General features: G+C 49.0%; 5 protein-coding genes across 5 annotated transcripts; 2 read left to right on the forward strand and 3 right to left on the reverse strand.

Annotated features, from left to right (window-relative positions):
• Window positions 1–104: 104 nt before the first annotated feature.
• On the reverse strand, window positions 105–2302 carry P153DRAFT_422386 (general substrate transporter; the record flags this gene model as incomplete). The annotated part of the gene is made up of 5 exons (XM_033672365.1): window positions 105–595; window positions 654–895; window positions 952–1184; window positions 1241–1946; window positions 2125–2302. 5 exons carry the CDS (start codon window positions 2300–2302, stop codon window positions 482–484), a joined length of 1473 nt encoding a protein of 490 aa, XP_033524882.1. The 3' UTR covers window positions 105–481.
• A 299-nt stretch (window positions 2303–2601) lies between these two features.
• Window positions 2602–4203, forward strand: P153DRAFT_338350 (uncharacterized protein; the record flags this gene model as incomplete). Its single annotated transcript, XM_033665783.1, has 2 exons — window positions 2602–2658; window positions 2860–4203. The coding sequence occupies 2 exons, from the start codon at window positions 2602–2604 to the stop codon at window positions 4201–4203; spliced, it is 1401 nt and encodes a 466-aa protein (XP_033524883.1).
• Window positions 4011–6294, reverse strand: P153DRAFT_338353 (glycoside hydrolase family 35 protein). Its single transcript, XM_033665784.1, has 2 exons — window positions 5984–6294; window positions 4011–5927 (listed from the first exon to the last, which is right to left on the reverse strand). Exon 2 carries the CDS (start codon window positions 5921–5923, stop codon window positions 4208–4210), a length of 1716 nt encoding a protein of 571 aa, XP_033524884.1. The 5' UTR covers window positions 5924–5927; window positions 5984–6294; the 3' UTR covers window positions 4011–4207.
• Window positions 6295–9336: 3042 nt separating this feature from the next.
• Window positions 9337–12613, forward strand: P153DRAFT_418111 (uncharacterized protein; the record flags this gene model as incomplete). Its single annotated transcript, XM_033672163.1, has 3 exons — window positions 9337–9366; window positions 9735–10901; window positions 11065–12613. The coding sequence occupies 3 exons, from the start codon at window positions 9337–9339 to the stop codon at window positions 12376–12378; spliced, it is 2511 nt and encodes an 836-aa protein (XP_033524885.1). The 3' UTR covers window positions 12379–12613.
• P153DRAFT_219325 (uncharacterized protein) lies at window positions 12614–13454 on the reverse strand. The gene is made up of 2 exons (XM_033662613.1): window positions 13223–13454; window positions 12614–13170 (listed from the first exon to the last, which is right to left on the reverse strand). Exons 1-2 carry the CDS (start codon window positions 13295–13297, stop codon window positions 12850–12852), a joined length of 396 nt encoding a protein of 131 aa, XP_033524886.1. The 5' UTR covers window positions 13298–13454; the 3' UTR covers window positions 12614–12849.
• Between the last annotated feature and the right edge of the window lie 393 nt (window positions 13455–13847).

The raw sequence follows: 13847 nt of genomic DNA on the forward strand, positions 1-13847 counted from the left end.
GCGTTTTGCGGTGACTGAAACAAGAAGCCAAGCCGCTAGTACGGTCACGTGAATCTCACTCTTATTCCCATCAACGTTCATTCTCTGACCATGACAGTCTTTCATTGACATGTCTATATGTTAACGCAACAAGCTTAGCCATAATTCTGCTCATACCTTTCCAAATATTTAGTCCCAACACTGTAAACTCGTTCAATATGGTATGACACAGTCTGACGTGGATGTTGCGTGTGGAAGTCCCGGAGCGAGAGTGCTGAAGAGATAGGATAATAGGTAATCAGGAGATAGAAGATGGGTCAAGTGTAATTTGGGAGTTTATATGCCATGTGAGAAGTATATTTAAGTTCTTCCTGTATGTCCTGATCCCTGATAACGATGGAAAAAGTCGCTGCGCTCAGATCAAGGAAATATGCCTTATCGTAACATCGATTCGGTAGCTTGAACGTAAAATGAGAAACAATTCGATGGGTAACAAAATTCTCTAGCAACCTCCGCTCTCGGGCCTCCTTACTTCCCCTTTCTGATTCAATGTCACTTCTGCCCCAGCCACATGGGCATCTTTGCCATCGAAAAGAATTGCGATCTCTTCCAATGTCTACAATTGTTATTAGTATGAGTAAGAAACAACTGGAGGGTATGAGCGGAAGACTTACCGGACCCCTCGTCTCAACGTAGAGGAAATAGATGGCCAGACATTCGAGGATCAACACCACAACATAAACTATGTAGAACTTCCAGCCAAGTGCCTCAAGTCCGATCGGATTTACGTACTGGTTGAAGATACCAGACAAAGACGTAAAGACAAAGCACAATGTAAGACCTTTCGCGCGGATCTTGAAAGGGAGGATCTCGACAGTGTAGGATACGGTCAGACCGGGCCAGGCAAGACCAGCAGCTATGGTAATTATCAGTATATCGAGAACTATAGTAGTTGGGAGTTGTGTGACATACCGCCATAGAAGATGAAGATCATGGCCAACACAGCGGAACCGGCGCCCGAGTTGCCTGTGCGCGCGTACACCGCACTACATGCTGTCCAGACACTAAAAGCAACGAGCATGCCCAGGCCGGCACCAAGGAAGAGTGTTCGTCGTCCGACACGATCAACGAGGAAAGCACATCCGAGAGAAACAAGGAAGCACCAGATGGTGAGTCCACCGTTGATTAGAGCCTGATCAGTCGCTCTGTATGCGGGTCAATATCCATCACGAAGGTCACAAGTATCAAGAATGAAACTTACTTGGTTATACCAATAGTCTTCAACACAGCAGCCAAATAGTAGCTCACAAGTCCGTTACCAGAGCACTGCGAGAAGATAGCAGTCAAGATGATCAATAGACATCTTTTCCTGTTTCCAGGAGTTCGAACCAGCTCGTACCATCCGCTGCTTGAACTCGCGGCTTGCTCTGCTTCTAGCGTCTGGCTAATCTCGTTGTATTCCCATGCGACGAAATCGGTCTCAATTCCGTTTCCATGATATTGCGTAAGCATCTTCTTCGCTGCCGAATGCTTGTTCTTGCTGACCAACCATCGAGGAGATTCGGGAAGCAAGAACAAGACAAACAACTGGACCCCAGGCATGGCGCACTGCAAACCAACTGGGAGACGCCATGAAAGGTCCGAAGAGATATGAGTCAGGGTTCCATATGTGGTCCATGCGGCAAGGATTGCACCCAGATACCACAGCGTGTTGTAAATGGTCGTTACCCTGCCTCTGTGCCTCGGATGAGCAACCTCCGTAATCAAGAGAGGGCATGTCGCATTGGAGATGTTGGTGCCCATGCCCATGATGAAGCGTCCTGCCAGAAACATCGCATCTGGATTACTGCGGTGCGGGAGAGCCTGGATGATGGAGCCGACAATTACAAGGATGCAACCAACTGCCGTGCCTGTTCGCCGACCAAGAATATCGGCAATGTATGGTGTGAACAGCAGTACAGCAAAGCCTCCAAATCCAGGAAACGCCCCCAAAAGGCCGAGTCGCGACCCTGTGGGGTTACCGAAGACTGGAACAAATGTCAGTATGATAGGCAAAAGCTTGTTGATTGGTTCACGCTGAACTCTAAAGCAAATCGACAGGGGGTAAGAACTTGCATTCTTGCCACGCAGGCATCGTTTGGAGACCGTTCAGTAAACTCCCATCGTAGCCCAAGGTGGTCGACCCTAAGAACAGGAAGGGCATCATCAAGTAGAGCTTCCTCAACTCGGGTTGCTTGTACCATGGCCTCTCGTCTGCCTTTGGCTGAGCGTGAACCACAACATCCTCTCGGTGCACAACATCAACGTTGTGCTTGCTATCCATGGTGAAAAACTAGTAAGAGTAGCTCGAGACAGAAACAAACGAGGACCGTCGCGAAGATGGCGATGCGCTGATCTGAGCCCGTCTTGATCGCGGTATATATATACTCGCACGGCCCAACAGTATGGCCCGTGCCGTGCGAATAAGAATCTGGGGAAGGGGATCTGGGGTCCCCCGCAGTCGCGATTGGGACGACTGAGCGCCCAGCCTCCATCCAAGCTAGGCGCATGCAGTATATCGCCGATAAATATGCGTCCGCATTCTGTAAGCCTCGTACCATCTTCAGGATTCGAGTCGGTAAAATGACCCACCAACGCGCCTCGGCTGCGTGCGACGCATGTCGAGCGAGGAAAGTCAAAGTAAGTTTCCCGGGTTGCGCATTGCCTGGCTACGCCCCATACCCGACGATGCACACAACCCTGAAGGCAGAGAGGCGACCGGCAGTACAGAATGGGGTCTACCGAGCTTCAACGACAAGAGAAGCGTCGTTCACACTGCCGACCGGCTGTTACCATGTTGCATCGGAGTGGTGTCAGGCTTTCGATTAACAACTGCAATAGTGTCATCTCACGACAAGCGAAACGAAATGCTCCGCCTGCATCGAGCTCAACATCGATTGCACGAGCGTACACCCCAGGAAGAAGAGGGGCCCGAAGAACCGATACGTCCAAGCCTTACGAGCGGAGCTGGACGGAAAAAGCGAACAAAAGTCTTATGGTCTTGAGATCATAGCACCGTTTCCCACCGTACAACAACTCATTGCCGACTGGTTTGGGTGGATCCATCCAGTGGCTCCGATACTCCATCCCGACCGCTTCTTGGAACAGGTCGCGGAGACTCACGACTCAGCCAGCGAAGTCTCGCCATCTTTTCTCCTCCTAGTAACCTCGCTATGTGCCGCCACATTTGCCAGTTTGCGAAGACGGCGCCATCTCTACGCGCCCGTGACGGTGGATAGTTGCCTGGATCTGGCCGAACGCCTGGGTCTGTGGCAACCCAGCAACACCATCACATTAGAGAGGAGCCTTACTATATACAACTTCTCAAGCGCTGCACACCACGAGCGTGGCATTGACTCTGCGCTCTCTCACCGACTTTTTGCTGAAGCAGCCATGAGTGTCACATACTTAACGTATCAGAAAAGCACTGAAATGTCGTTCATGGAGCAGCAGATCCTCAAACGTCTTTATTGGCTAGTGTACGCAGGACAGTGCACGTGCGACATGCATGGTCGACGGCTTCTTGTCTTGCGCCATGCGCACGAAGAAGTGGGTTCGTTGCTTCCATTAGAAATTTCGGATGAGCAGTTGGTCCACTGGTGCGATGCGGATCACATTGATGATGCATGTAGGTCCCAGTCGTTCGTTCCCGGGTTGAACGTACTTTCGAAGCTCTTCCTCGTATGGCAATCTAGCCAGGCAATTCCAGCACAGACAATGGCAAATCTGCAGGAGCACATTAGTCGCGCTAACTCAGCGTTGGCTGATTTGCCACCAAAACTTAGTTGGACAGGCGAAACAGCACAGAGTGGCGATTTCGGCTTTGACGTGCAGAAAGTAAACCTCAAGGTTACGCAATTACACATCCGCGCAAACCTCCTCGAGCAAATGAACACACTAGCAAAAGCACAAAGTCTCCTTATCACGCCGAATGCTATCATTGAGGAGAGACACCGTGTGGTGGATGAACTCTTGGACATTCTATATCATATGCCTACAGAGGTTTTCGATGCAAACGGCTATAGCATTGTGCCTAAGATACGAGACATCGGTGGTGCACTACTCGACGAGCTTCGAACTGGATCGCATGGGCGCACTCTACAAGCCAGTATGAATTTGGATAGACTACTGGCAAAATTGGAAAACTTGGATCTGCGACCCATGGCCCAGACACCATATATCTAAGACTCTAGAAGTCACTCTCGTCCTCTTCGAGACTGTATGCCCAACATTCCGCGATGCATGTCCTGGCAGGGATCGTGACAGCAATGGGAAATCCTCCATAGTCAGGTTCTTCGTTTGGCATGATTAGAAATTCGCCGCTCCTCGTTTCGTCACCGCCTAGCAGCTTCAATGTCGTCAACTCACAAGTCTCGCTGTTGACCTCCTTTTCTTCGGCATGCAGTATGCCAGTGAACGTCGACTTGGGATTAGTACTCTTGAAAGAGAGGTTAAATCCCCATCCCGCACAGAGAAATTTGCCGTCTCCCTGGTAGATCACCATGCCCGCACCTGGCCCTGGCTTTCCGAAAACGAAAGCGCGCTCGATAATGACTTCGAACCCCCCGATCGTCTTCGTCCAAGGCTTTTCTGAGACCTTCTGGCCCTCGACCCAATCGTCAAAGAAGAAGCCCATCATATCCTCGGGTCTCTCGGCTTGTACCTCGAGAATTTGCTTTCGGAGAGAGTGGATGAGACCGTAGTGCTTTGTGAAGGGGCTCTCTGCCGCTGTGTGGGAGTCGATACCAAACGGCGAGCAGCCCAGCGCCAGGTATGTTGCGTACGCGAGCCATACACGCCTGGCACCTTTGTCGTCTCGTCTCTGTTCGGGTATGAACAGTGGTTGGCCACCGTGTCTGTAGTTCTTACATGTTGTTTCATAATCGTGGAAGTATAGATCGGGTGCGATGAAGTCGAGACTCGGAGCGTTGAATTTGTAGACGTCGGTCGTATGAGGGCAAGGTCCACCAGATGGATATATACCGGCTTTTGCACCACCCCCTACTACGACTGGTACATCGACGAGATCGAGGTCGCCAGGTTTGTCGAAGTTGAGCCACACGTTTGCATATAGGGGGATTGGATACTCGGCCTTTCCAGCCGACGCAACGTGGTGGATGTAGCGTGAAAAAGCGTCTGCCATGAACATCTCCTCTGCGTTGATGGAGTCTTCTGCACCAAAGGCGTCCATCCATGTTGCTTCTCCAGCCGTTAAATCGTGGATACTAGAATAACGCTGTTGGAACTCAGGGTGAAGTTCTGCCTTGTTCGCCTGCAGATATTGTAACAACTCCTTGGGCATAGGTTCGCGGAATTTCTGCTCAGCAATCTTGGAGCGATCTCTGGAGTCGCCGAGCAATCCAGTCTCGTTTTCGACTTGCACCATGACAACAGTGCTGTGCTGTCCATCAAACTCCTTCAAATGTGCCATCAGCGCCGCGAAGGCCTTAGCGTCCGCCTTCCACCCCTCTTCACAAAAGGGGCTCATAAGCTCCTCCGTTCGTCGCTTGCCTCCCTTTTCCAGGACGTGCACCCTTGGGAAGCGCTTGACATCCTTCTTCACCCAAGCGGGCACATAAGTTGAGAGTGCATTTTTGAAACTGCCAAACCACAGCAAGACGAGCTTGATGCCATGTTCGCGTGCAGCCAGAATGACGGCATCGAGGTTCGAGAAATCAAAATGCCCTTCGACGGGCTCGATCTGTTCCCATGATACTGAGCCTAGCAGAGTGTTCATGTGCATGGCTCTCATGTTCTGCCAGACCTTATCGTCGGCCATATATTTGGCGGAGCTCAGTGTTGAATTGTGCAACTCGGCACTGAGCATGAGGAACGGCTCTCCATTGACGATGAGCTGGCTGGACGTCTTCGTCTTGCGAAGGTGTGGAAAAGTGGTTGCTGTCATTTTACTATCAGAGGTCTTGTTAGTCTAGCTTTACACCTTTCTCGCTTTTGTTCGACGTACCTATGGGGTTGCAGGAGCGTCTCCTGCTATTACAGCGCTTGTGTTGGTTTATCTTTCCTTAAAGATAAGCTTCGCGTGCTGTCTTGGAAGAGCAATTGACCCTCTGGAATTTCGAAGTGTCTGGAGCGATGAGGAATCTAGGAGAGACTCGAAGCTAGAGAGGTCGAGAGATGGAGAAAAGAAGGAAGGGAAGAAAGGCAAACCCCCCAACAGCAACGCGAGTGTAGCTTTCCGAGCGCGGTACGAAAGCTATGGCCTTTGACGCAAGAATTTCGGAACTCGATGCATTGGAAAATTATCGGACAATTCATGCATATCCATGTTGGGTAGGGTTCCCCGCACATGTGTTGGAATGGCGGGGCACACACGATGCGAGTCATGCAACCCGACTTAACAATGTCTCGGATGTCCAACTCGGCTTCAGACTAATACTGTGCAACACGTGAAGAAGTGTACGTTTCCATGGCTAGTTTTACCGTTCGTTATCATTTGCCGGAGGCAGGCTAGCTTGTCCGGCGGCTATATCCATGATCCGCCTTTTAGCATCCGACCATATTGATTGCAGTCTGCGAGGTCTGTTGTCCTGGGCTTGGCAACATGATTTCAATCTCATAACGCGGACTTTCATGTGATCCTCGTCTAACTCGAGACGACCTTGTCCTGAGTGTGGCATTACACAAGCACAACTTTGTAAGGTTACGCACTGAAGGACGGCTTCCATAAGATAGCGTACATATGTCTGGTGCTAACAAAAGAACATCTTGCTCAGCAGACAAAAGCTGTCAAGATGTAAGGTAATGTCTGACTTGCACTGCTATTTCTTCGAAGGTAGGAAACAACGAGATGAAATATCAAGGCACCGTCAAACACGTTTCCATCACTACAATCACGCTGTCTGAATTTCCTAGCGTTTGACCGTCTCAAAGCGGTCTGTTTCGAGACTGGGTTCTAGAAGAGATAGTTGGTCTCCCAATATCAACCTCCCGGACGGCAAAAGCTATGCGATTTCGAGTCGTACTTCACGCAACACAAACTCCTGAATATAATCTCGTCTGTTCTGCTTCATCATAATTTATGTGATGATGTGAAATCATACTTGTACCTTGCAGTCTGGGTCTTACATATGTGCGGATGGGGGCACTGATAGGCGGAACTCCGTCATCCATACTCTGCAACTCTAAATTTCAAGTTACATCGCACTTGTGCTATCATCATTTATACCATTATGTTATTGATCAGTCCCTCGTCAAAATGCGCACAAGGGTAGGGCTCCAGTGTCTAGGCGAGATAGGAAGTGAAAAAAACGTTATTAAGGCCGTCAGAGGGTTATCGTGAAGAAGCTTACCAGATGCTTGCCCGTAAATACGTGTATCTACTTGTTTTGCACGTAGAGTCTCATGGTTCTGCTATTCAGGTCCAAAGAATTAGGGTATATGAATACTGTGTATGGCTCAAGATTATATGTTGGGCTGTAGAACTCATCTCGAATGTTTATTGATACTACCTATCAGATTGTCCAACCATAAGCAGAAAACTTGTGTCATACGCCGCAAGCTGCCACCTCGTACGGAGTCTTGCCATTTCTAAGTAACTCGAACCTGCCAAGGTACTCGAAGAACTGATTCGCTGGCGACTGGTACCAGTTTCAACGTCCTGAGCCAGACTTGTGTTCCCAATGACCATCCGCACTTTTTGCAGTTAGTATAGGATCTTTGATCACAAGCAAAGCGCTCAAACTCCTTAGTTGCGAGCAACACGCTCCATTCCGAACATATCAAACGTTAACTCACGTTGATCAATAGCATAGTCACTAGTCAAACAAGAAGCGACTCTACAGTCATCCTCGAACCCATCCAAATTCGCCTCTCGGTCATGGAATCGTACTTCCGAATGCTAACAAGTTTGCGACTGAACCATGTGATGTAGAAGATAGGCGGGCTATCGTTTCCATTAGATTTGCTACGATATCTAACCCTATCTGCATGGCATGCCGGCTGTCTTGCGATAACGCGGTATTAACACCGTCAACTGACGGCGACTATGGCCGTGCTGATAGCTAGAAGACGATAAGCCATTACACCGCTGTCATAGTAGTTTTGCCTGTCTTCCCAATCATGCAAAATATGTTGAACCAGAGGAATTCAATTGCGCAAGCATCCCGCGACAAATGTGCGATTGGAGGCAACCCGAACAGTCTGAAAAAACAACCTTATCTGGTGATGAACTGAGATCGAATGACCTGCTGTCATGTGGTCTATGTACCTTGCGATCAACACACCGTATTTGAACCTTTTGTTTGGAAGAACACTTCACGTGGCTCAGCTGTAGGAGCGATCCAGCAGGCGCTTAAGCAGAAAAAAGGCGCGATTAAGATAGACACGAGAACTGACCGGACGCAGGATGCAGACATGGGTTTTCAACAGAAGTTGCGAGAACCGGTTGTTGGATAGTGATGGTCCAATCGTAGTTTTGCTCAGAGGCCGCAATAGTTGAACTGCATAAAGCAGAACAACGCCACGGTAAGCACACGTGTCAATCATCGTACAGCACCGAATAGAGAAGCAGATTTCAAGCCACGGCGGTACTGATACAGAATCATGGATCAAGCAACTAGAGACAGCATTCGGTGTTCAGTCGTGCCTACAGTTGCTCAGCTAGTTCTACCTACAAATGAAAGTATGAATCAGTTGGCGGAAATGTTCGCGAAGTTGGGCATTGATCGGAGGAAGGTAGCTATTCTGGAAGAAAAAAGAATCGAGAGATCCCTGAGCCGTGTAGTCGGTAGGCTGATCCTATGTTCTAGAAATACACGTGTACACAGTGGGTTACATATCGGCTAAGTGTTAATTGGACATTTACGCGCTTGACGAGCGCACCTACCACCGCGCCGCGCCGCGCCACCTTCGCCGCATAGTTTTCTCCCGAAACAAGTCAACGTCGTCTGGACAATCACTACGCCGCACAACACTTTGCTTCGTGACGCTTCGCAACTCACCGTCTATTCGCTTGGTGACGCAAACAAGTCCACTTTGGTTTCGCGGCAAGCTCAATACCTCACGAGATTGCCGAAAGCATAGCTATACTGTGCCACATCGTCATCAGAAGTCGACCCCTCCATGGGGCCAAAAACTAATAATAAGCCTACTTGCAGCTGCTTTCCATAAGCTGGCGGCTACAACATATACTAGGCTGCACATCTGGTTAGGTCAGCGCTTATACAGTTACTCTGTACGGCCACACCCTTACTGTCGCTGCGGTCTGACAGCTCTCGAAGTACACGCCGCACACCCACGTCCAAGGTTCACTTCTCCGTCGCTGCCCTTGGCATGCTTTGCTGGAGGTGGGAATGGGTCATGGCGTGCAGATCGCGTGGTGAATGGTGGGTATGTCGGTGAGGCACGACTATTCTAGAGAGACAGCATTGTTGGCATGCACGCCTCTAGTAGTAGCAGTGTTTGATGTTTCATGTATCTTCCAATCATTATTTTGGTGAGTAAGAGGTTACACTAGAGCCTGCATCAACAACAGTGTAGTAAAGGTAAAAGGTCAGTACGAGCTGCAGCTTCTTTCCAGCCTGGCATTTTCCCGTCCAGTGATCCGACAAGGCATTTTTTCATATTCCCCGTCTCTTTGTCTCCATCTGTCGCTCAGCTGTGTGAGCTCGACTCTGCAAATCAACATCATGCCTTATCCAATTTCTGTCCCTGGCCATACTTCGAAATCTGCCCGTCCACTTCGGATTTCGAACCAGTGGCCTATCTATCCAGGTATTCCAATCTACCTCGAAGCACACGACGAACGTGCCACGGCGAAAACCTACGGTACCACCCCCACGACACCAACTACACCTGAGACAACACCTATCGGTCGGCCGACATATCTGAGCCCAGCCTACTCTATTGCAACACAACCAAGTTCAACACAACCAAGTCCAATACAATCAAGTCCTACTCGACTGAGCCCTACTACAACAATCCAGACTTCCAGTGACCGCTCAGATATCTGGCCAGTACCTGAACCGCCACCAGAAATTCAACAGCAAGAGTCCCGACGACCAGCTCTTCGCTTCTTCCCGTCAGAGCGGCCAAGAATCCGCCTTGATTGTGCATCTTCTCTACAAATCCCACAAATCAATGAAAAGACTCCGATCAACAATACTCATTCCTCATTGGGCATTGCTGGTGGTTCCCCGAAACCGCCGTCCATTGAGATATCCTTACCGCTGGACGAAGATGTCGAAGCATCGCCCAACATCGCTGAAAGGATCGAGAAGCGCCTTTACCAATACAGTATTTCTAGTAACATTTTAAAGATATGGTTGCTTGAAATCATCAGCTGGGTCTTCAGTGCTGTCTGCATGGCGGCAGTGATCATTGTTCTCATCTACCTTAAGGACGACCCTCTTGCTAATTGGTCTTTGACTAAGATACCTGGTCTGACATTAAATGCGTATATCTCACTGCTCTCGAGAATGGCAGGTGCTGCTCTCATCATTCCTGTTTCGGAAGCTCTCGGTCAACTGAAGTGGAGCTGGTTCCAACAAAACTCGAAACAAATGTGGGATTTTGAGATCTTTGACAATGCGTCCCGAGGTCCATGGGGTTCCCTGTTACTTCTGGTTCGGACCAAAGGAAAGGCGTTGGCAGCCCTTGGAGCTATGATCACGATGTGTATGATGGCACTTGATCCATTCTTCCAACAAGTAGTCGATTTTCCTGATCGTTGGACTCTGCAAGACACTTTGAGTGCAATTCCGAGGACGACACATTATGAACGCTCTTTTGGAAGAGAATACAGAGATGGATTCGAAGTTGCTACGGATGATCCAGACATGTTTCTCGTTGTAGAGAAATTTTCCTATGGTAATGGCACTGAACCTGTCGTATTTGGAAACGGCACTCGACCCGAAATACCGCTCGTATGTATAGATCCTTTCGTTGTATTGTTCATTTATTTGCCACTTGGACCCTCGAGACAGCCCATCACAGATCGCTCGTATTGCATAAAGCGTAGTCGGAGCGTTGGGCAAGGTGCAAGATGCGCTCGGAGTCTCAATTGCACTGGCTAACATCTGGTGCTAGTCTTGTCCAACTAGCAAATGTACCTGGCCATTGTATGAAACATTAGGCGTCTGTAGTCAGTGTGCAGACATTTCAAGCCATCTCACGTTTGCCTGCCTAACGACCAAGGTTGACTGGACATCAAATACAACCGGCGGATTTGGCGATGTAGAAAGCGAATACCCGAACTCGACCATGTGTGGCTACTTTCTCAACGTCACAAGTGCAACCCCAATATTGATGTCCGGATACCTTTTCGATACAAATACATCCACCACCGGCGAGGCTCTTCTTTCGCGAACGTTACCCTTAACTACTTTGACCACGAGGGAACCTTTGTACGGTAACGGGTCTATCAACTTCAAACAAGATCGTAACACCATATTCGATGTCTTAATCGTAACCGCCGCCAACGGATCGGCCGAGACCGTATACCGCAATGAACCGCCCATTGCCCAAGAGTGCGTCCTCTCTTGGTGTGTGAAGACGATCAGATCATCATACGACTGGGGCAAATACGAGGAAGAGGTTGTGAAAACAGTCATCAATACAACTGCAGGACCCTTTCCATGGGTTGGGATTCCCTACTCTGATGAGTCTGGTAATGGGACAGACATATTCTATCTTCAGGATATCAATATAGATGTGGTTGCACCTCCAAGTAAGGACCAGGATACCAGCATAGACCTTGCAACACTTTCGAGTGGGCCCAACATCCTAAAGTTCGGCACTTCAAATAACACTGCGTCAGCCATCATTCAAGGTTTCACCGACATATTCCCGTCATTCTCAACTGTACTAGACGATCCTACCACTCCGGTTTTAAGATACAAGGTCTGGGACGATGGCCCAGCATGGAATCGTTACTTAGGCTACAATCCTTGGCTTGGTCCGAATGTGCCTCGACACCTGGAAAGGCTAGCCACAGCTATGACAAACGTAATCAGATCGGCCGACAATAAGGAAATGATCTCGGGGGAGGCATTTAGCAGAGTGACTTACGTCTCAGTACGCTGGCAATGGCTCACCCTACCTATTGGCCTCTTACTGCTCACTTTTGTTTTTCTCGCTGCGACAATATTCAAATCGGCACACGAGAAGGCCCACGTCGGTGTTATGAAAAATTCGGCTATTCTGACATTGCTGTATGGATTGCCAGACGATATGCGGAGAAGACTTACAAGATCTTCCAGCACAGGTGCTCCAAAAACTAAGGAGGTTAAGGGACTCAAAGTCAAACGCAATCGGAATATGGGCTGGACATTTTCCGAAAGCTTCTTTCCTCCTTTGACGCCACGATTGTCACGACATCAACATCCACCAGGATGGATTTAGCAAGAACCTCTTATAATCATCATTCGAGACTGAATTCAGAAATATTGTCATTACATCACGTCCCCAAAACGTCATCTTGGTGCTAAGTAGAGCCTCCACTATCATGGGTTCATGTCGATGTATTCACTAATGTGTCAAAAGAGGGTACGAGAAAAGTCATACTGTACCTGCCAGTATTTTCTCTCGAAAATCCTATGTGGGAGCCTTTAATGCTACAGGTGTCCAGCTTGGAAAGAAAATTCCAATCGAAGTAAAACAAAGATCCTCCAACGCCAGCTGGTTATGAAATCTCCACGCCTTATGTTACACTCAATACATGTGCTCATCGGGAGCCTCAAATTACATTATGTTTTCCTCGTGACCCAAGGTTCGTAGTCGAAAACCACCATCAAAGTTACGTCAATGGCCTCCGGAGTTCCATTTCCCTCGCGCCTCATTGGAGTCGACTGAAGATTGGGGCTTTGCATTGCGTCAATGGCCACCAGTATTCCACCTTGACCGCGTCTCGATGGGTTCAACAGAAGGTTGGGGCTCTGCGTTGCGTCGATGGCCTCCAGTGTTCCATCTTGACCGCGTCTCGATGGATTCAACAGAAGGTTGGGGCTCTGCGTTGCGTCGATGGCCTCCAGTGTTCCATCTTGACCGCGCCTCGATGGGTTCGACAGAGGGTTGGGGCCCTGACCGACGTCCATGGCCATCAGACGTGTCCCATCTTGTCCGGCGTACTATCTCGATGACAGGAGTGAGGTGACGGCGAAGTCCTGAAACTGATAGATCATTCGACGACGCAGCCTGAGTTTATTGTAAGAGATGCAGCTAACCAGGGTACTCAATCTGGACATACCTCGACCGTCGGGACGGGTGCTGCAAGTGCGACTAGGATGATGGAAAGAAAGACGAAAACCACACGCATATACATGTTGGCTGTGTTACGTTTCTATCAGACGAGTGTGTAGGTTGGTTTTATAAGCAGGGTAAGGAAAAAATGTTCCAAAGTCAAGCTGGCCAAGAGAAGAACTAAGATCAACAGTTATCTCAATGATGAAGCGAAGTTGTTGTCTGGTCGATTTTGCAAAGCAGAGGATATGCTTAGGTCTTTTATCTATCAACGTCACTCTATAACACCAGCAGCAACGAAGCATTGCACAACATTGTCATCATCTCCACCAGCGCTTCCATATGCGCAAGCCCACTCTATCACAACTATCCGGCACGCCACATACGTTTAGTTCTCGTCTCGAAAGGCATCTGGCATTGGGAGGCGATATGCAACGGTGGAAAGGTTGCACAATTATTGGTCAAACAACAAGAAGGTGCAACCATTGAGACACGAACTGGGCGTAATTGAAACTCCATGAACGCCAGCACCAGACCACAGCGCGTGAGGTTGGATATGGCTGAGGTCGGCACCTGCTCATGGGTCGACATGCTTCCTCACATTCTGCTATCACATTTGCAAGCGCTGATCA

This window comes from Dothidotthia symphoricarpi, assembly GCF_010015815.1.
Source record: "Dothidotthia symphoricarpi CBS 119687 unplaced genomic scaffold P153scaffold_8, whole genome shotgun sequence".
In the NCBI taxonomy this organism is placed as follows: domain Eukaryota; kingdom Fungi; phylum Ascomycota; class Dothideomycetes; order Pleosporales; family Dothidotthiaceae; genus Dothidotthia; species Dothidotthia symphoricarpi.

Excerpts from the sequence above, each read along its gene's own strand:
- P153DRAFT_338353 (XM_033665784.1), bottom strand. The coding sequence starts at position 5,923 with ATGACAGCAACCACTTTTCCACACCTTCGCAAGACGAAGACGTCCAGC.
- P153DRAFT_219325 (XM_033662613.1), bottom strand. The coding sequence starts at position 13,297 with ATGTATATGCGTGTGGTTTTCGTCTTTCTTTCCATCATCCTAGTCGCA. Across the intron at positions 13,171-13,222 it reads CACCCGTCCCGACGGTCGAG|GCTGCGTCGTCGAATGATCT; the intron begins GTATGTCCAGAT and ends CAATAAACTCAG.